Here is a 21,732-nt window from a genome sequence, read left to right as displayed (position 1 = left end):
ATCCAGGAGCCTCGGCAGACTTTGTAACGATCCCGGTGCCTGAATAGACACCCACAATAACACAACAACTTGAGGCAAATCAGGAACAACAACAACTGCACTAGTCAAGTAAACATACTGTGTCACAGAAGCCATTTTCGCAGATCCCAAGGCTCGGGAGCAGGCAGGTTAACCACTAACTATAACTAAAGGCAATTGATTGGGACCAGAGTTAAGGGTAGATTCGGATTGGGTTAAGGATTCGGATTGGGTTAAGGAGAAAGATAGCACATGTCTTCGGGGAAACAGACTTCAAAAACTCCCAGAACCTAACGTTACTCCCGAGCATTGAGTCCTAACGCTATGAAAATAGAGTATAAAATGGAGACTGTGCATGACTTACGATATGAAGACAGCTGTTCTTCTCCGTGGAGGCAAACTTTTCGTTATCCAGCCTTTAAATGTCCAACTGCAAATATTGCTGCCAACGGCGGAAGTCAATCTTTGCTTCTTGCTAAGTTTACGCAGCGTTAGTTAGCATTAACTCGGCTAATAGTGTTAGCAACGGTTAGCTAGCGTTTGGTGTTCACTTAGTTTAACTTTGTTAACTTTCCACAGTTCGCTACGCCCAAAGACGACTGTCTTAACAACGGTTTTACACAGTTTTGTCCAGTTACTACACCGAATATTTCAATTAACTTCACCTGGACCGACAACCAAACGCGACCCGCCCCTATTGGAGCGGGGCACCCACGCTGTTACCATCGTAGGAGTAGCTAGTGCTAGCTAACTTTGTTTCTCACAGACACGCACACACACGTGTATTTTATATAAAATTAAGTATTTTCAATAGTCTTATATATTTTTTAAAACCCTCACATAAAAAATATAGAGAAACAAGATAAACCTAATATTTGCATTGAGTGAATTTAATGAATTAAGTTCCGGACTACAACTTGAGCCTCTACATTTTGTAAACTTTACTATAACTTTACTAAATTCGCTATTAACAGCTCCTGTTGGTGTAGCTTATACCAGTAAAGTTAGATATAAAGACAGCCATCACTGGATTATTGAGTATTAAACAAATCTTCAAAATTTGATGATCTTTAGTGGTATCTTTTTCCTATTATTTCATCATTGACTTTATGGACATTTATTCAGGATGGGTATTAGAGATTAGTTTTATCACTTAAAAGTGCATCTAAAATGTGTATCATGTCTGACACAGTTATTCCACTTTTAGACAACTTATAGCAACTCGAGAGTTACAATTTATGGTACCCCTTTTTCACTGCAATTTACTATGTTACATTGCAGTTAAGAGGGGGTGCTGCTTTGGTGGTATTTTTCCATAATGTGAAATCCAACTTCCGAGTGTCCAGTGATTTATTCAATGTTATTCAACGTCCATCCATCCATCATCTATACCCACTTATTCCTATTTAGGGTCACAGGAATCTGCTGGAGCCTTGTTCCTCAACACAGAAATACAAAATTAAAAACAAATAAATGAATGCAGTTTAATATCACGGCAATCTAATTTGATAATTTCATCTTTATGTCTAAGAATAGTGCTTGATGAATGCCTCAGAAGATGCAAATTTGTTTTTTGGTAAACATTATCAGCATTGGAGCTGCTGTTAAGAGTACTGTACCTGCTCAACAGAATAAATCTCTATAAAATGTTATAGTTGGGGGAAAAAATACACACTCTTTTCAGATCAGTTTTATTGAACAAAACGTCTTCAAAGATGTAGGAAATACAATATTATACAAGTGTTGCACAAACAAGACTAACAGAAAAAAGGTCTAGAAAAGAGAATTGTGGGTGAGCATGAACATGACTTACAGAGAGACTGAAGAGGGGCACAAAGAAACCAAAAGACTCTCCCAAAATAACGATGTGAAAATCTGTTTCAGTCAAAACAAGGGCTACTGAGTTATAATTTGAGAATGAAAAACAGATTTTCACAGCAAATTAGTTTAGTTCTCTCTACCTTGCAGTTTTTTTTGTCAAATAATTGTTTCCAAGGCCAAAAATTTATTTTAGTGCTCTGTAATGCATTCATCTTGTGGAATTTGGCTTTGCCTGAACAACACTAACAAATATTTTAAAGTAATCTGAAAGTTTTCATAGATAATAACATGAAAATGGACTGAGGTGGTTCCTCATACTGCAAACCCTTTAGAAAGTACACATGGCGGTTTGGTATGTTCATCACAACCTGCAGGGGACAGCAGCGCAATCAGAGGATAGCCATCAAAAGAAGTCACTGATCTTAAATGCTCCAAGCTGGACTAAGTGGTACGAAACCAGATGACACTTAAGTCAGCACCAACATTGCGAAGTTAGCACCTGTAGCAAAAAATGAGTTGAAAGAAAGTCAAACTAAATTTTAGAGATTATTTCAAACATTCCCTACATGCTGAGGAAAACAGTGTACTAACTTTCATGTTGAGGAACAGGTGATAATCAATTACATCACACTCTCAAAGTGATTTTTCTTTTTTTAGTTTTAGGCAGAGCCACAAAAATCTAGACACAGCTGAGGAATTCAAGAAACTATAATATATTTTGTTGAACAACTTCTGATAGGAAATAAAAGTTTCATTTTAACTGGTCAGGAAACAGGCCTGCAGCTCAAGTTAACAGATTTCACCACCATTTTTTCAGACTTTTCCAGCCAATGTCTTACATTAGTACTTTGGCCATCTTTGAACTATAGACATTTATTGGGCAAAAGAGCTTGAGCATTAAATCAGCAATTGATGGTATTTTCCTAACCCAAGTGCACCACTTAGCATTTTTGTGTTCATCTGTAAAATATCTTAAAACTATGAAGGAGGACTAGTGCCACATTATGGAATGGAAGAGTCTAAGAGAAAAAACCCTAGTCTGCAATCAAGTATTAACTATGAGAAAACAAGACCAATCCTTTAAGGGTGAAGAAAGAATTCTTCTTTCTCAGTATTAATAATTCTTTAAAATTTATTTTAAGATTAATCTTAAACATTTTAGCAAGGCCAGGGTCCTCTTCCATAGTCAGTTTTCTGCAGTTTCCTTCACTGAGACTTTAAATATTACAGTCAAAAATACCTGTTAATCCATCTTTTGCCTCCATGTGCAAACTAAACCAAAGGAACACTTTGTGAAGGACTGTAGTTTAAACAAACTAGCCAGGTATCAGTCTATCTGTCTTTGTGCTGTGGGCTCACTTCCTCACTGTACTCACTCCCAGGGCCTTCCTGTTTTCCATTGGAAACAAAAATATATATAAAAAAAGAAGCTAAACTAAGAGTTCTCTCTCCCTCCTTTTGTTTCATTTTGTTTTGCTGAAGCCAACCAACCGCCACATTGCTTGTCTGAAGACTCTGTAAACTGACCCTGATTTTCCACCATTATGTTGGCCACCTGTACCACCACTAGCTTAATTTTCTCCATATTTCCAATGAACAATATGCTATTGTGGAGTGATAGTACTGTTTAAGGTCTACAAGGAAAAATACTGAACAAATAGCACTGTACTTCAAATTAGGTATAAATACTCTTCAAACTACTGAGAATCACCCCTATGCCATGGTTCAAGGGCTGAGAGTTCACCTTCGACCTTACAACTACAGTGAGTGGTACTGCCATATATTCATCAGCAACATCAGCTGGCAGCCAGTCAACTCAAAGCAGAATGATGGTTGGTTAAAGTAAGGTGTAGCATAAACTAATGTTGACATTTAGCCAATAATCATTTCCCAGCCTGCTAGGAAAAGCATCACCCAACTTCAAATGCCTTTCAATCCAGAGTGCCCATGTCAGGACCAACAACATCCACAAACAGACTAACTTTTTCTACCTCCAACATCCAGCAGATGTCACAAAAAGCATCTGCTATTAACAGCGGAGCTCAGCCAGTTAGAGGCTAATAGATATAAAACACTAACATCTGCTAAGGGAAACCATGTGTGTGGGTTTTGGGGGGAATTGTCACTTATTCTGGTATCTGAAGTTTCTCAGAACATGACTGAGCGGTTGGATTTGAATCACTGGAGACAGGTTGACCTGTAGGATCTTCTGCGCTTTCCTGCGGGCCTCAGCCACTGATCGAGAGTCATCCACCTTTATCACTTTCCATCTGAAACTGTTCTTGTCCTTCCAGTTGTTTCTTTGCCCAGTTGGGTTGTTTAGTTCCTTGGGTCCCCGAACATCTTGGTGGAAGCCGTTGCTTTTCCAGCCATTGCTGGTCAGCTCTGTGTGAGTCTGTGGGAAGAGCCGTCCATTAGCATAGAAGACAGGTGCAGAATCTCCAATGAGGGCGCCGTCCAATCGGATGGGGCAAGACAGGCTCTTCTGGCTGAACAAGGCCACAGCTTTGGTGGGTGTCCCACCACCATTCTGAGAAGGCTGCAAAGGTATTCCTGAAAGCACTGGATGGTGCTGTTGCTTTGAAGAGGCAATAGAGGTCACCTCCAAGGACGAGTCCCAGGTAGTGTGGATCTGCAGTCTGGCCGTGTGACAGCCCGACACACCTTGAATGTTGGTCAATCTGAGGCATGGCTGCACCTGCATTGCCTGTGACATTTCTACAGTCCGACTGGATGTCCTGCTGCAGAAAATAGTGCGATGGTCCACCAGCAGGTCTAGAGGGCGGACCCCTTGAATCCTGGGGTTGCTCCTCTCAGGGGTGTTCCAGGATGGGTGCACCTCTTTCTTCTTGACTAGAGGCCTCTTTCCCCGCCTCCTGGCAGTGGGTCTGACGTTTCTGTTGGATGGCTTCAACATGTCTTCAGTCAGAGGTTGGTTTGTGCAGGAGCGGTAGCCATACACATCCTTGCTGCGCAGCACAGTGGGCTTGTGACCCTCCTCACTTAGCTCCTGCATGAAGGTGACCAGCTCCTCAGTACTCAATAGGTCATGGGACATCGGGCTGAGGATCTTCAGAGCATCCAGGACGACACTATGCCCCGCTGATGAGATCCTGGACCAAGAGTGAATTGCCCTTTCTTCTTCATTGGCAAAGGCCAATGGCTGGCTGACCACGGGACCTTGTGCCGCGTCAGCCATATTTATAGTCCTGCTGGGGAGAAAAGAGAAGGCATTCGGTTCAACAGAATCATAGTAGAGTAAAACTCAAGAATTTATACCAAAATTAGTGATAATCATTCAATCCTTTTCAGTCACAAGTTTCATATGTTGCATCTTCTTTTAACCCCTATTTGCTATATTCCTGTTTATTGTATAAAAATGTGGATAGATTTAGCAGATGGTAGTATAAAGACCTCCATGCTGTAAATTTGCCCAAATGTATCCTTTTTATCCAATTATCCTTCTTGGACATCAGAGATACTGCAGTTCTTGGAATCTTTGAGTTACATTGATTTTATTTCAATTTGTTGTGCTGCTAACAAATATGATGTGTATTTTAAATTAGTTTTGAAATACAAAAGGCCAAGACAACACTTGTCATTTGGGCAACAAAATTATCTGTATTTGCATTTCTTCAGAGCAGATTATCTGTTCAAAGCCAAAAAAATCTATTCAGACTCAAGTCCCAGCTGTAGAGTGTTTTGGATAGCATTGAACCAAAAAAAAAAAAAAGAAAATTCTGTATTATTAAATTTGTCCACTTTAATGCATACATTTTCTAGGTCTTTACTAACCATTTCTTCATCATCACTTCTGCTAGCCCTTGGTGCTGTGACCTTCTGACTGCTGAGATACTTCCTACTCATTAAATGTGATCAAGAAACTGAAGCCTTTTCTGCAGCTGAGCTCACTGTGTGAGGTGTCTGTGATAAAGGTTGCATAAATATAAATTATTTGCATTAATATGTACTGCTGCAGCTTTAAACATACACTGGAGATTTATAATAGACAGATTAATGCTTGGGGGAGAACCTAGTTTACTGTCAGCCACAGTGCAATCATAAACCGCACATAGCCAGGCCAATGGAGTGACAGCAAATGTAAGGATACATCTCATCTGCACTCTCATCTGCTGAGACTGACCCCAGCTGGCTTGTTACTCTGAACTGACAAGCAGAGGCCAGTCTAGACTTTGCTAGTTCACTGGCAGTTTTACACACCGTTAAACCCTTCGTCTAAATGACCTGTTAGTTGCCATGGCAACCAGGACCACTGGGACAAGAAAAGCAACGCCCTGGGATCCTCATCCACGAAAAGAAAGGAACCTCCCAAATATTTACACCTTTATTTGCAGCATCACAAACAAAAAGACAATGAATAAGAAGTATGAAAAAGATCTAAAGACTACATTTTCAGTTTTTCGATGATCAACAGTTCTTCAAATATTGCAGTTTTGAAATGTCTTCCTGTGTCAAATGGACAAAGACAAAAACATGCAAAGTCTTGGTATCTTATTTATTATCCCTGAATGATGAGGATTTATTGTCATTTGCTTCTTAATATAAAGTTCAGAGAAGAATAGACGGCTATTTAATGTATTATTAAAATAATAATAATAATAATATATTATAATTTGTTTGCCAAGCATTGGTCTCCATAATTGTAAACTGTTGTCTTGGACTGTTAGTCACACAACAGGACATTTAAAGATATCAAGAGGGGCTTTAGGATCTTGTGATTGTTAAAATCCTGATATTGCTTTGCTTGTCTTTTTTTCAATCCTTGGGTGAGAGATGGGGTACAACCTGGACAGATCACCAGAATATCACACGGCTGACACTAATAACATATGATAGCTATAGTATTAGCTGCACTGAGACATGACAGTCATGAGTGTGGTTACAGTCAATGTAAGAAAAGATGTGTTGATAACACTGTTTTTACAGCAAGGATCAACAGAGGTCGAGGAAACTAATCAGCTCTCGTGATAAGAGACCAGAAAGTCATCAACACAAACGGTAGAGGAGAAAAACCTACAATCGGAGTGAAACGACCCATGAGAATACCTGTAGCCGTTAATTAGCTGCCTGATAGAAAAGACCTAATGATTACAGCATCAGTCTGGTGACTGTTGGTAATTTTCCACCTCAGACATTATATTATATTACATGGCATTTCTGTTTACCTTTCATCAAAGCTGCAGACAAGCGTTTTTATAACAAACCGCTCAGTTTAAACCGCCCAAATATGAGTAATTCATGTAATGCAGAAGACAAAGCCTGCAGAAACAGAGCAGGCCAAGGAGTACTGTGACTTGTCTGCAGTTAAACATGGACGCCAGCAAGTCTATTAAACAGTGGCAGCAACACACAAAGCAACTCTGCTGCTGCTGAAGAGACGAGGACTGCACACCCCCAGTAATTTCATTTTTCTTTCACATCTCCACCTGAATTACTGATCTGTATCTGCATAACTGCATCTGATTACAGGTGTTTGCATTTAAAACTTTTATTAATAAGTGAATATTGTTATCACTGTTCTGCCAACATTGTGATTGGGTCTCATCCTGCAAATCAGAGCGACAACGCAGTATGAATTCCATCAACAATAAAAAATAAAAAATAAAAAAATAAAAAAAAAAAGAAAAGAAAAAACTGTAGCCCGATCAATAAATATTACTAGACAATATAATATAATACAATAAATATTACACTACACAAAACAAAATGTTAAGAGATATTTTTGTTTATGCCGTGATTTGGAAAAAAGGAGCTGATATATTGGCCTATCATATGTTAAAATCATCAAATATCAGAATCTGTATCAGTCTTAAATATCCTGCAGCAGTCAGACTAGTGAAAAAGGATAAAAACTGTGGGACTGCTGAAAAGTTATTTGAAATGATCAAATATCTGCACAGAGCTTATAATATTTCTAGATCAGCATAAGGTTGGATGAAATTGACAAAATGTATGAGTTATGTATAATAGCATTAAAAAAAAAAACATGATACAAATATAAATAGAGTCAAGTGATTAATTAAAAAAATATATATATATTTAACAGTTCAGACAAGCTATTGGCGTTGAGCGAAACAGGAAGAAGTTGCCTGTGGGAAGTTAAGAGATGAAACCATATTAAAGTACAGCTTGAGTAGCATGCTACTGGTGTACCAGCTGAAAACCCAACACCCAGTGGTTGCAGTGCAGGATGAAAGTGGAACTCCATCCTCTCAACAAACTATTACGTCCATGTTAGCTACCAGAAGCTGTAGCGACGTGCATGCAGAGGCTGTTACTCAGAAGGTCTCTGGTTGAAAAGGACAAGATGCCTTGGAGCGTATTTGATGGCACAGGCTTTCATGTGCTCCTCAACTACATTGAGCCAGGCTGTGAATCCCTTCAAGAGGTATGATCATTTATGATTAATCAATAATTGATTGCTAGTTGAGAAAAACAAAAGATTTGCAACCCTAGTTAAAATCCACTGACAGTAATCACCTTGAGGCCCAGACAGAAAAATACTGACAATACAAAACAGCATCACTTCCACTCAAAATTTGTTCAGGGCTTGAAAAGGTCAAAGGCGAAAAACAAAGAGCAAAGGAATAAGACAGAAGGATGGGGAAAAAAAACAGAATAGAGAGTAAAATGAGTCAAGAAGCAGAGGTAAGAAAAACGATATAAAAGAAAAACCAGGGGGACATTTGCTGTTTCCAGAGATCCAAGATCCAACTTCAAACAAGGCAACTTCCCATGACTCACCATGTCCACACGACTCTCGCAGGGAGTCTCTTCATGAGCAGTTTCCTCAGTAGGCAGGCAGCGACAGAAGGATGAGGGGGATGGGTGAAGAATGAGGCTGGTGGGGGTGGGGGTTAGGGAGTGCCTGATCCATTTCAAAAGGAATGTGGAGATCACCTTTAATATATATATATCTGTTACATGTTAAAACATGACTTCATGTACACTAATCTTTGACTCATGACACTGCTCAAGACCTTTGAGTCACGGACTACATTGGATCTATTCCAGTGAGTCAAACATGTTCACCAACAGCTGTTTGAAACTGAAAACCCCACTTTTCCAATCAAACTTCTGAGAGCAGAATTAACCATTTGGGGTCTTAGAATGTTTTGGGGCCCTGGACAAATTTGCCCTGACATTTGTGCTTTTTTCAGTTGCTTTTAAACATATTAATGTCTAAAGTCTGATAACACTGTAATCAGCACAAACTGGGCTGCGATAAGTGAGAAAACAGTTTTCACTAACCATGCATAAATGAACATTTTTGAGTCACTGAAATAAGGTCGGGGCAGCATGGTGGCTGAGTGGTTAGCACTGTTGCCTCACAGCAAGAAGGTCGTGGTTGTTCGCAACCCGGCCTTTCTGTGTGGAGTTATCATGTTCTCCCTGTGCTTGTGTGGGTTTTCTCCAGGTACTCTGGTTTCCTCCCACAGTCCAAAAACATGTATGTCAGGTTGATTGGTGACTCTAAATTGCCCATAGCAGTGAGTGTGAGTGTGTGAGGTTGTTTGTCTCTATGTGGCCCTGTGATGGACTGGTGACCTGTCCAGGGTGTACCCCTGCCTTTCACCCAAAGAGAGCTGGGATAGGCTCCAGCAGATCCCTGTGACCCTGGTTAAGGAATAATAGTATAGAAGATGGATGGATGGATGGATGGATGAAATAAGGCCATAAAACACATACAGAACATTGGTTAACAAGACTTTTGAGAACTGGATCTTGTAGTCTAGAGTGTTTGCTTCAAAATGAAATGAAAATCATCTTGTTCACTTGTTCTCAGAAAACAATACACTGATTAGACTTTTCTAAGGCCCTTTGTTGTAGAAAGGGCATATGCAAGAAGGCCTGCATGATCATGAATAATCATGTGATTCACCTGGGAAGACAAAGACTCGCATAATGACCCTTTCAGTCAGGAATGTGGCTGAGAGGGAATTAAATTCCTCTGCTTGGTCCAGACGCTCTTCAAATGCAAACGTTCATCTCATCTGAGTAACATTTTTCCTCTGACAAGAAAGTAAACTATTCGTCGTTGTCCAGAACCATCCAAAATGCTTCTTCACCCGCGTAACGTGTCATCACGCATACAAGCAGAAAAAGTGAGTAAATTCTATGATGAAGCTTGATGTTTTATGCCATTTCTCGGGGACGTGTACATAATTACCTGGTTCACCTCAGATTATTTTCATATGAATATCTATAATGAGGTGAGACAGGAGAAACCATACCATTTCTTACTTTTATATGGATAGCATAGAGCGCACCCTGTCTGCTTTCTTTATTTTACAAAAGCACAGCGTTTTGTTATTACAAGAGTATACAAATAAAAGCAGAGCCTTTACAGATTCAAATGATATATTGCTGTTAATCCGCAGACAGTGCCATTACTTTTTTTTGCAACTGTAGTTGGTATTGTTAAAGGTTGGATCACTGGGAGAGACACTATGTTATGTGGCACTGGCATGCTCCTGACTGTCTCAGCATTCTTATCATTCTGTGCATTCCAGAGCAGATAAAGCAAAACATTCAAAAATGTGGAATGTATCAGGTTTTGCTTTTTTGGAGCATTACCACTAAAAAAACAAACAAAAAAACAAAAAACAAAAAAAAAAGAAAGAAAAAAAAGAAAAGAAATATTAACTGCTAAACTAAAACAAGGATGCGGTTGCAATTTTGATTCCAAAATGTATTTATTTCAACAAATTGGTATAGAACATATATATAATGAACCATAGAACAATCTTCACAAAACATTTAATCAAATAAGAAATAATGATTAAAAATGAATGGAATATGAGTAACAAAACTGTATAAGAAACTGGAACACTGAAATTCCCTGTTAATTCTGTGTGGTAAACATTGAAATTAGTAGGAAAATGATCCTACCTATTGAATGAATAATCAATGTGTTAACTTTATCAAACAGAAATACAAATGTTTTATCTAAAAAACCAAACAGCATTTCACAAAAGCTAAAGCGCAATACAAATAATTCTTAAAATTATGTAAAACCTCTGAAGCCTTTCCTTTAACCTCTACAGTTTTGCCAAGAATACCAGCATGTCAGCCTTTGCCGGTTTCAGACATGAACACTGACACGTCAAAAGTGTCCCCAGTACTAAGGAGTCTCTCTGATAGAGAACTCAAGGCTGATATGCACAGATATTTGTGAGCAAGTTTGCTTAGCATTGGAAAGCTAACACTGTGACACACACACACACACACACACACACACACAGGTAGAGAAAGAGGGAGAGAGAATTACACTTACCAATAGCCAGGTGCAGCCTGTGGCCAAAATACTGGAGCCACATCCACTGATTGAGCTCCACAACTTTAACGACGTTAGCTGCATTGTCTGTCGTGATGAACTTCTGGCCCTCGTCTTTTGTAAGCCCCAGCTTTGCAAACTACTTTAGCCCACTAGCTACATTTTCTCAAGTGTCCTCAAGACAACAGTAAGATGTTTGTAGGCAGATGCTCCTCAGGTTAAAATCGCCATCAATAAAATGCACTGTGAGGGTTAAATACGGCTCAGTGGTTCTGCTCAACCAAAAATCTGTTGTGGCGTAATATTCTACAGCTTCAACTTTACCCCTATATTTGGTGTACAGTTGCAGGATTGCCACTGAAGTATGTGCAGGATGGAATGGTGTATCTTTTGGCCAGTGTTAGGAGCAGGTTTTGAAAGCCATTTATACTTATTGTATTAATAGCATTAATACCATGTCTTTCATGAGGTAATGAGTAATAGTAAATCATGGTATCTCCGTGAGCCCATATCAATGGCATTACTGTTGCAATGACTGTGATGGAGATTTGCTTCCTTCTGTCTTGGACAGCACCACCAGCAGTAGTAGCACCTTCGTGACCTTTTTCGCACTTAGAAACTTTACAATTGTCATACTGCGGCCAATGGTGATTTTTCAAATGTTGATACAAGTTCGTAGTCTTTCCTCTGGAGGTAGCTATGGTCTGATAGACTTTGCACATGACATTCGTTTGTAGCACATCACTTCTCCCAAAGCTGAAATACTGCCAAATAACTGAAGTGCACTAAATCCTCAACCTCCTCCTGCATTTCAGGCTCTATAGTAGCCATTTTCACACCATGAGAATCTTTACTTGTTTTTTTGTTAGTGGACATATACACAGATTTTTCAACTGCAGCTTCTTCTGATTGGTGAGCATGCCAAAGTCGTGATTGGTGCGTATGACTGTCTGTTACACAAGGATACAGACATAAATTTAAAACGGATAGCATAAATGTAGATGTTACATAACATAAATAACTGCAGCTAAATAACTAACATGCTAATCACATTAAATAAAATTTCAATTTCAGTTAAAAAAAAAAAAATCATTCAGCCCTAATTGATTTTGAACAAGAGTGTACTCAATTTTGTTGCAAACTTCACATACTGGATTTTTAAAATGGGTATCTACAAGTGTAAACTTCAGTATCAGTATCACAAAGTTGAACACTTTTCCTTAATATAAGCTTGTTTCAAATAATGGCTCACTTCGCTCTCTAATTGAAGCCATTACCTGAAAGTTTGCTCTAATTGTATTTTCAAAATTATTAAATTCATTTTAACTAAACCTGCAATCAAGTATTATTGGGGTTCAAGCACTCTGGGAAATTCAGACCCAGAGGTTAACTGACCCAAGCAATCAAGGAACCAACAGCAGTGGCCAACAGGGCTTAACGCTGTGTCCCATTTACCCACTTATCGTCCAAATGTGCTGTTGAGTTTTACTTCCTTGGCATACCTATTGTTTTCATATCAAATGATTGTCTGTTCATGGCATTTAATATGGTTTTTGTCAGCCTGCATCCTGTTTGCTTCTGTTGAGTGCCTGTCATTTAAGGACCTCAAAAATGACCAATACCTTGCTTTTGAGTCAGCACAATGTTCTACAGAATGCTACACCTTGCCTTGAAGCAAGACTGAGTGTGAAGCACAATGTTGTGGCGCAAAAGTAGCACTGATCATAGTGCATATTTTAGTGGCTTCTGAAGGAGGCTTCATGTGTTTTTGATGTAGTCAATACAGTAATATAAGGATTGAAAGAAAGTTTACACAATTGCCTTAAGCTATTACAACACTGTGCTGTTAAAAAAAAAAAAAAAAAAAAAAAAAAACAAGCTATGATTTTATAACAATGTAAAAATCTTCAGCCCTCAAAAACAACAACATATACCTTAAAAAACAAAAAAATAGACCTCAGCCCCACTTCTTCTTTGGAGAATGTCATTAACATCGCTCTAATGCATTGGGTCAGAAGTGATTGGCTTTAACCCTCTGGGGTCGACGAACGCGCCGGCGCGTTTTGACGCATCTTTTTCTGATAAGGCCGAAACAAACTTAAATTACTCCGTCAATTCTGATCGTACAGATAAAAGAAGTATATCATTCAAATCTGTAAAGGGTCTAGTTTTAGTGGTATACCATCATAATAACAACAAAACGTTGTGCTTTTTTTAAATAAAGAAAGCCGACAGGGTGCGCTCTCGGCCTTTTCTGTCTCTGCCATTTCTCTTCACAGACGCGTAAATAAAACAACCAGAATCTCAGCGAATACTTGCCTCATAAAAATAAGAATTATATGGCTAGAAAGCTTGAAATGTTTTCTTTTGAGTGAAACAATTCAAGTCAAAAACAATCCCTATCTCACCTCATTACAGGTAATGCGGTCCCGCCTTGTACTCTGTTCACTATTCACATGTAAATAATCTCAGGTGAACCAGGTAAATATGTGCACACCCCGAGAAATGACACAAAATATCAAACTTCATCATAGAATTTACTCACTTTTTCTGCGCGTTTGGATGATGGCGCGTTACGCACGTGAAGCGGTGCTCCTTACATTCCTCACAGAGACAAATAGTTTAGCTTGTCCTCAGAGTAAAAACACTGATTTGAACTCAAATGAGGATCATTTGGCTCCTCATTGTTTTGTATTGTGCTGCACTAATCCGTCCCATCTACATTGACTGAAAGGCTCATTATGCGTGTCTTTGTCTGGTCGTTCAGTGCGTCTTTTGTGTTCTCAGGTAAATCACATGACTATTCATCCTCAGACACACCCTCTTGCATATGGCCTTTCTGGACAAAAAGTGTCTTAGAAAATTTAAATCAGTGTATTGTTTACTGTGAATGTGTGAACAAGATGACATTCACAGCATTCAGAAGTAAACACTTTAGCCTACAACATGCAGGTCTCCAAAGTCTTGTGAACCAATGTTCTGTTTGTGTTTTATGGTCTTATTTCAGTGAGTAAAAAATTGTAGTTTTTCACTAACCATGCATAACTTTTTTCTCAAAAACACAATAATGTATAAACTTGCTGCTCACATATTATTGTAGCCAATTTTGTGCTGATTACAGTGTTATTAGACTTTAGACATTAATATGTTTAAAATACACTGAAAAAAGCACAAATGTCAGGACATGTCAAAATTTGTCCAGGCCCCAAAACCCCCCTAGACCCCAGAGGGTTAATAGCAAAAATGAAGTGTGTTGGCATCAAATAAGTCACTTCTGTTGCTTATTTAGCTTATTAACCCTCAGGGGTCAAAGAACGCGCCGGTGCGTTTTGTGCCATCTTCTCCTGGTTACGCCGAAACGAACTTAAATTACTCTGTCAGTTTTCATAATACAGACAAGAGGAATATATCATTCGAATCTGTAAAGGGTCTAGTTTTATTTGTATACACTAACAAAACACTGTGCTTTTGTAAAATAAAAAGGAGCAGACAATGTGCGCTCTCTGTCTTCTCTGTCACCTCTCCTCACAGACACGTAAATAAAACAACCTGAATCTCAGCGAATACTTGCCTCAAAAACATAAGAAATATATGCCTAGAAAGCTTGAAATGTCTTCTTTTAATTTGAACAATTCAAGCCTAGAACAAATCATCTCTTTTTATTTAATCCATATGAAAGTAAGGAGCAGTACGGCTTCTCCTGTCTCATTAAAACTAATGTGATCCCACTTTGCATTGAGCGCACTGTTCATATGGAAATAATCTGAGGTTCTGTACACGCCCCCAAGAAATGGAATAAAACGTCAAGCGTCTGAGTGATGGCACGTTACGCGGGTGAAGAAGCGCTTTGTACGGTTCCAGACAGCGATGAAAAGTTTACTTTGTCCTCAGAGGAAAACGTGACTCAGATGACAAACATTTGCATTACATCGCAGTAATTCCCTCTCAGCCACATTCCTGACTGAAAGGCTCATTATGCGGGTCTTTGTCTTCTCAGGTGAATCACAAACCATGCATAAACGTTGTTTTCTCAAAAACACAATCATGTATAAACTTGCTGCTCACATATTATGGCAGCCCAATTTGTGCTGATTACAGTGTTATCAGACTTTAGCCATTAATATGTTTAAAAGTAACTGAAAAAAAAAAAGTCACGGCATGTCAAAACTTGTCCAGGGCCCCAACACACCCTTCGCCCCAACTAGCGGTGCGTGATTTTGAGTAATGCTATCTACTTATCCTTCCTGTCTGATTCTTCTCAAGTTCAGTGTCCTTGTCACTACTAGTAGCATGAGCCAAGATATGCAGCCCAATCAATTTGCAAAGGTATTAATTGCTCTGATGAAACTGATGCAACTTGGATGTGCTTGTGATTTTAAAATTTCATGCATATCCTCAGTGTTATTTTGAATACAGCCCTCCAAGGGGTGAAGAATTTGCCTTCCATTGGATGTTTTTTTGTCATTTTGCTTTGAACAATTTATACAAAAGCCATTAGTAAAGATTTTCAACTTTAATAATTTGCTCAAGAACTAATGTGTGATTTAAGTGTTCCCTTCTTTTTTGAGCAGTATATAGGGTTATAGATAAGGGTACAGTTAGCTTGAGCTGTAGAGGACTGCATGGTATTGAGATTGATGGAAAGTTTTCTCATGTTCAACAACAGGAACTAATTCAAATGCTGTGTCAGGTTTCAACCCAGACACAGACCCAGTCAGACAGAAGTAGAAAATGTAAAGGTCTTTACTGTGGGAATTAACCCTCTGGGGTCGACGAACGCGCTGGCGCGTTTTGACGCATCTTCTACTGATAACGCCGAAACAAACTTAAATTACTCTGTCAATTCTGATCATACAGATAAAAGCAATATATCATTCAAATCTGTAAAGGATGTAGTTTTAGTTGTATACCATCATAATAACAAAACGCTGTGCTTTTATTAAATAAAGAAAGCCGACAGGGTTTTCTGTCTCTGTCATTTCTCTTCACAGACACGTAAATAAAACCACCAGAATCTCAGAGAATACTTGGCTCATAAAAATAAGAAATATATGGTTAGAAAACTTGAAACATCTTCTTTTAAGTGAATCACTTCAAGTCGAAAACAAATCATCACTTTTTATTTAATCTGTATGAATGTAAAGAAGTACGTTTTCTCCTGTCTCACTGCATTACAGTTAATTTGATTCCGCCTCACGCTGAGCGAACTGTTCTCATGTAAATAATCTGAGGTGAGCCAGGTAATTCTGTGCACGCCCCTGAGAAATGACATAAAACGTCAAACTTCATCATAGAATCTACTCACTTTTTCTGCGCGTTTGGATGATGGCACCTTACGCAGGTGAAGAAGCGCTTCTTATATTCCACACAGAGACGAATAGTTTAGTTTGTCCTCAGAGTAAAAACACGGCTCAAATGACGAACGTTTGGATCCACATTGTATTGTATTGTGCTACACTAATCCCCTCTCAGCCACATTGACTGAAAGGCTCATTATGCAGTTCTTTGCCTGGTCGTTGGATGCGTCTTTTGTCTTCTCAGGTAAAATCACTATTCATCCTGAGACACACCTTCCTGCATATGTCTTTTCTAAACAAAAATGTCTTAGAAAATTTAAATCTGTGTTTTGTTTTGTGAATGAGTGAACAAGATTACTTTCACATCATTTTGAAGCAAACACTTTACACTACAGCATCCTGTTCTCAAAAGTCTTGTGAACCAATGTTCTGTATGCGTTTTATGGTCTTATTTCAGTGACTTAAAAAGAAGAAGTTTTTCACTAACCATGTATAAACATGATCATGTATAAACTTGCTGCTCACATATTATTGTAGCCCAGTTTGTGCTGATTACAGTGTTATCAGACTTTAGCCATTAATATGTTTAAAAGCAACTGAAAAAAAGCAAAAATGTCAGGGCATGTCAAAACTTGTCCAGGACCCCAAAACACCCTCACACCCCAGAGAGTTAAAGTGTGACAAACAAAAAAATAAGAAGCCAGGAAGGGGGCCAACACTTTTTCACACCACCAGTGCACACAAACCCACCAGCAAGATTCATTTTGGCCTGTCATCAATTCATATCATAGAATTACCATTAACTAGTGGTACCTTATATGATCTATTGGCCAAATCATCAACAGCAAAACTCTGTCCAACCTAAAAATGCAATGTCGAATGTTGTGTACCATGAGCTTTGCTATGAAGTGTGAGAACTTTTGGGGTAAAAAGCCCCAACTTGGGAAAGATGTGGTCTATCCAACAACACAAAATAAAATGAATAAAACACAAAAGACAAGCTAAAACTGATGTGGCACTCTTGAGCTACATGGAAAGGCTAAAATACACCAGTTAGGTATGAGGAATTGAGCAGCTTGTGCGCTTCCAAACTCTCCCTTCTATACCATTTCTGAAACCCCTCCTATTGTCGAGCGTGAAACACTAGCTCCCTCTAGATTTGTTTTCTGGAAGATTTAGAACCTTCCAGAAATACCTATCATACACTGGTTTTCTATTTACTTTAAAAACTAAGTCTAGCAAGTGGTGATTGGAGTATATTAAAAGATACATAAAAGTAGATTTCTTAATGCTAAATCACACATTTCAATCCTCAAACAACATTTCTATATTATCTTACTTTACACAGAACTCAAAGATTCAAAAACCCTCTAGTTAATTGACATGGAGAACTTAGCTGATTAAAACGTATTAATCGACAATGTTTGTTTTGCACGCTTCTCTGTAGCGGTCACACAAACTCAAAAAACATTCAACAGTCCAAACAAGCTAATGCCGCTGAGAGAACCAGAATGAAGCAGCCAATGAGAAACAGAGATGAAGCCCTATTAAAATACCACCTCAATGCTGTACCAGCTGTAAACACAACACCCAATAGTTACAGTGCAAGATGAAAGTTTAACTCCGACCTCTCAACAAACTAACTATGTGAGCTAGAAGAAGCTGTAGTGAAGTAGGTGCAGTCGCTGTTACTCAGACGCTTTGCTCTATGACTGAAAAGGACATGATACTGAAAAAAGGAATAGGCATTCATGATGGATTTAGAGCACATCATAGTACAGAAACAGCACTGTTGAAAGTTACCAACGATCTTCTCTTAGCCTCAGATAATGGACTTGTTTCAATACTTGTCCTCCTAGACCTTAGTGCAGCATTCGACACCATTGACCACAACATCTTATTACAGAGACTGGAGCATGTGATTGGTATCAGAGGAACAGCGTTAAAGTGGTTCCAATCCTATTTATCGGACAGATTCCAGTTTGTTCATGTCCATGATGAACCTTCCACACGAACAAAAGTTAGTTATGGAGTTCCACAAGGCTCCGTGCTAGGACCGATTCTGTTCACCCTGTACATGCTTCCTTTAGGATATGTCATTAGGAAGCACTCTATTAATTACCACTGCTATGCAGATGACACTCAGTTATATCTATCTATTAAACCTGTTAACACAAACCAGTTAACCAGACTTCAAGCCTGTCTAACTGACATAAAGGCTTGGATGACCAGTAACTTTTTACTTTTAAACTCGGAGAAAACAGAAGTCATTATATTTGGGCCTAAAAATCTCAGAAATAACTTTTCTCAAATTATAGCTACTCTAGATGGCATAACCCTGGCCTCTAGCACTACTGTAAAAAACCTTGGAGTTATTTTTGACCAGGACATGTCCTTTAACTCACACATAAAACAAATCTCTAGAACTGCATTCTTTCACCTGCGCAACATTTCCAAAATTAGGAACATCGTGTCTCAAAATGATGCAGAAAAACTAGTCCATGCATTTGTTACCTCAAGGCTAGATTACTGTAACTCATTACTATCTGGATGTCCCAATATCTCCATAAAAAGCCTCCAATTAATCCAGAATGCCGCAGCCAGAGTCCTGACAGGAACTAGCAAGAGAGATCATATTTCTCCTATATTGGCTTCTCTTCATTGGCTCCCTGTAAAATATAGAATAGAATTTAAAATCCTTCTTCTCACATACAAATCCCTTCATAATCAAGCTCCTTCATACCTTAAAGACCTTATAGTACCAAATTATCCCAATAGACCACTTCGCTCTCAGAGTGCAGGTCTACTTGTGGTTCCCAGAGTTTCCAAAAGCAGAATGGGAGGCAGAGCCTTTAGTTATCAAGCTCCTCTCCTATGGAACCAGCTCCCAGCCTGGGTTCAGGAGGCAGACACTCTCTATACTTTTAAGGCTAGACTTAAAACCTTCCTCTTTGACAAAGCATATAGTTAGGGCTGGCTTCAGGCAACCCTGAACCATCCCTTAGTTATGCTGCTATAGGCCTAGACTGCCCGAGGACCATCGGGCACTGAGCTCCCCTACCCTAACCCCCCCCCTTTCCCTTCCCCTCCCCTCTCTTCTCTCCTCCCACCTTATGTATATTCCACCATTGAATGTTACTAACCTTGTGCTCTCTCTCTCTTCCCTAGTTTGTGCTCTCTCCCTCTCTCTCTGTTCTCTCTGTACCTTCTGCAGGTGTCCCTGGTCCTGGAGCTGTATATCGCTGATGTGCAGTTACTGGTCCCACCAACCTGCAGTGTCTATTTGTTGTTTATTGTTGCTGTTCTTTTCTCTCTGCTCTATCCACTCACCCCAACCGGTCGAGGCAGATGGCCGCCCAAACTGAGCCCGGTTCTGCTGGAGGTTTTTTCTTCCGTTAAAGGGAGTTTTTCCTCTCCACTGTCGCCAAGTGCTTGCTCATAAGGGAATTGTTGGGTTTTTAGTTTTAGTTTTTGTAAAGTGCCTTGAAATGATTTGTATTGTGATTTGGCGCTATACAAATAAAATTGGATTGAATTGAATTAAATATATTGATCCAGGCTATCACATCTTAGTACACTACAGTACAGTAACCTACTGACTAAACTATTAAGGATTTTTAATATGTTTTAACTATCGGTTAAGGAAAACACACCACATTCGCAATCCTATTTCAAAAAGCTTTCTTGATTTCTGATTCTCTGGCTCTTGTTTGTTGCGTGGATAATCAACGCAGTTACAACAGATAACAAAGCTCGCGAAACCGTAATCTGACTTACATCGTTACATGTGATGCTCTGATCATGGTGATTTATTAAAAACGAAGGAACTGCGCCATTTTAAACACTGGAACATTCATTGGTCACTCTCCAACAACAGCACTGTCAAAACACTAGCAACAAACATTTGATATGTTTACTTAAGTCATAAGAACAATCTAAGACAATCTTATATAAACTCAGAAATTAGATCAGAAACACTAAAAAAAAAACACAGGCTAGCTAACAAGTAAACGTGCGCAAACCTAACGTCACGTCGTTTTGTAGCTCTCGCGCGCCCCCTTTATAAACGTGCGGAAAAGTCTCGGTATAATTTCCACATCACAGCTCAGCAACACTGAACTGTAGTTAAATATACGTCCGTGTAGTCGTCACAATAAAGCTCATGAACAACTTTGACCGCTTTGGTGGAAAACGTCGCCATTTTTCACACGGACTTGTGAAGTGCCAGCTTCGCTCCCAGCAATCTTCCCTCTGTCTAAGCAGCTACTAGTTGTTGAGGCTCCCTCAGCCCCTCCGGGCGGCCCGCAGCCCGCCACACATTCACCGAGATATTTGCCGAATCGGAGACGTAATAGTCACCGACAGGAACGACAGCGCTCAACAGAAATGCAAGATTACCTTTTAACGGTGCTGTGTGGACATCCTCCGGTCGCCACTGCGCCGACGCTCCACGGTAAAATGGCTGCAACAACAGCGGTGTGGATGACAGAGCAGGGAAGGGAGGCGGAGGCTGCCGGGGAGGGAGTGCAGGGGGCGGGCTCTGTTAACCCCGCCGATGGGGAAGGGGTGGAGAACGGAAACAAGTTACCACAGAAATTTTGTGAACTCGGAAAAATTCTCGAGAAACTGCAAATGAAGAGCAGTGTGACATAGATGTACACATCTCTGAAAGGCAAACAGCGCGCAATCCTGCGTGATACGTGGCGTCACCACTGGGCGGGGCTTATTAATTTGGGGAGTTTTTTTGTGACCAAAACTTTTAGCCTCTCCAACCAACTAACCAACATGGTTAACTACAACCATTACACTTGATATAATCTTATAGCTACCACTTTCTTTTACTGTAGTTGCTGCAGAAGTAGTATAACAAACCAAGCCTTACAAAGATTTTGTGATTCCAAGCGTTAACAATCGGCATCCACATTGTTTTTGCCAAGGAACATAATAGCTAAAACAATATTTCAGTAGCACTTATTTTGAGAGGGACCATAGATGGTGAACTGTGACCATGATAATAGGTGGTCATCCTCAGCCAAAATTTATCTACTCTTTCCAGAAGCCTGCTTAGGGGCTAAGGTTTATGTTAATGGTGCATTTCGTTTGAAACGGAAGTCGTAAATTCTGAGGAATTTCAGTATTTTTTCAGTTTTTTTGTGATATCAAAAACTAATCTGGTAACCAAACCAGCTGTCCATCATAGCGATATGCCCGAGCCTATCCCAGCTCTCTTCAGGGGAAAGGTACACCCTGGACAGGTTGCCAGTCCATCGCAGAGCGGTAACCAAACCATTGATACAA

At 39.4% G+C, this 21,732-nt stretch overlaps 1 protein-coding gene across 4 annotated transcripts; it reads right to left on the bottom strand.

Annotated features, from left to right (window-relative positions):
- Positions 1 to 1,707: 1,707 nt before the first annotated feature.
- On the bottom strand, positions 1,708 to 20,984 carry ccdc71 (coiled-coil domain containing 71). Of its 4 annotated transcripts, none has more exons than XM_026307499.1 (2): positions 20,833 to 20,984; positions 1,708 to 5,048 (listed from the first exon to the last, which is right to left on the bottom strand). In XM_026307499.1, the coding sequence occupies exon 2, from the start codon at positions 5,036 to 5,038 to the stop codon at positions 3,962 to 3,964; it is 1,077 nt and encodes a 358-aa protein (XP_026163284.1). In that variant the 5' UTR covers positions 5,039 to 5,048; positions 20,833 to 20,984; the 3' UTR covers positions 1,708 to 3,961. The 4 variants fall into 4 exon arrangements, with proteins under 4 accessions (XP_026163284.1, XP_026163283.1, XP_026163281.1 ...); XM_026307498.1 differs by having other exon boundaries at positions 1,708 to 5,051; positions 20,833 to 20,973; XM_026307496.1 differs by lacking the exon at positions 20,833 to 20,984 and adding an exon at positions 6,085 to 6,293 and having other exon boundaries at positions 1,708 to 5,051.
- Positions 20,985 to 21,732: the final 748 nt, after the last annotated feature.

This window comes from Mastacembelus armatus, chromosome 5, assembly GCF_900324485.2.
Source record: "Mastacembelus armatus chromosome 5, fMasArm1.2, whole genome shotgun sequence".
Classification (NCBI taxonomy): domain Eukaryota; kingdom Metazoa; phylum Chordata; class Actinopteri; order Synbranchiformes; family Mastacembelidae; genus Mastacembelus; species Mastacembelus armatus.
Note: the sequence above shows the minus strand (reverse complement) of the source record. Positions and strands in the feature narration are given on the sequence as shown.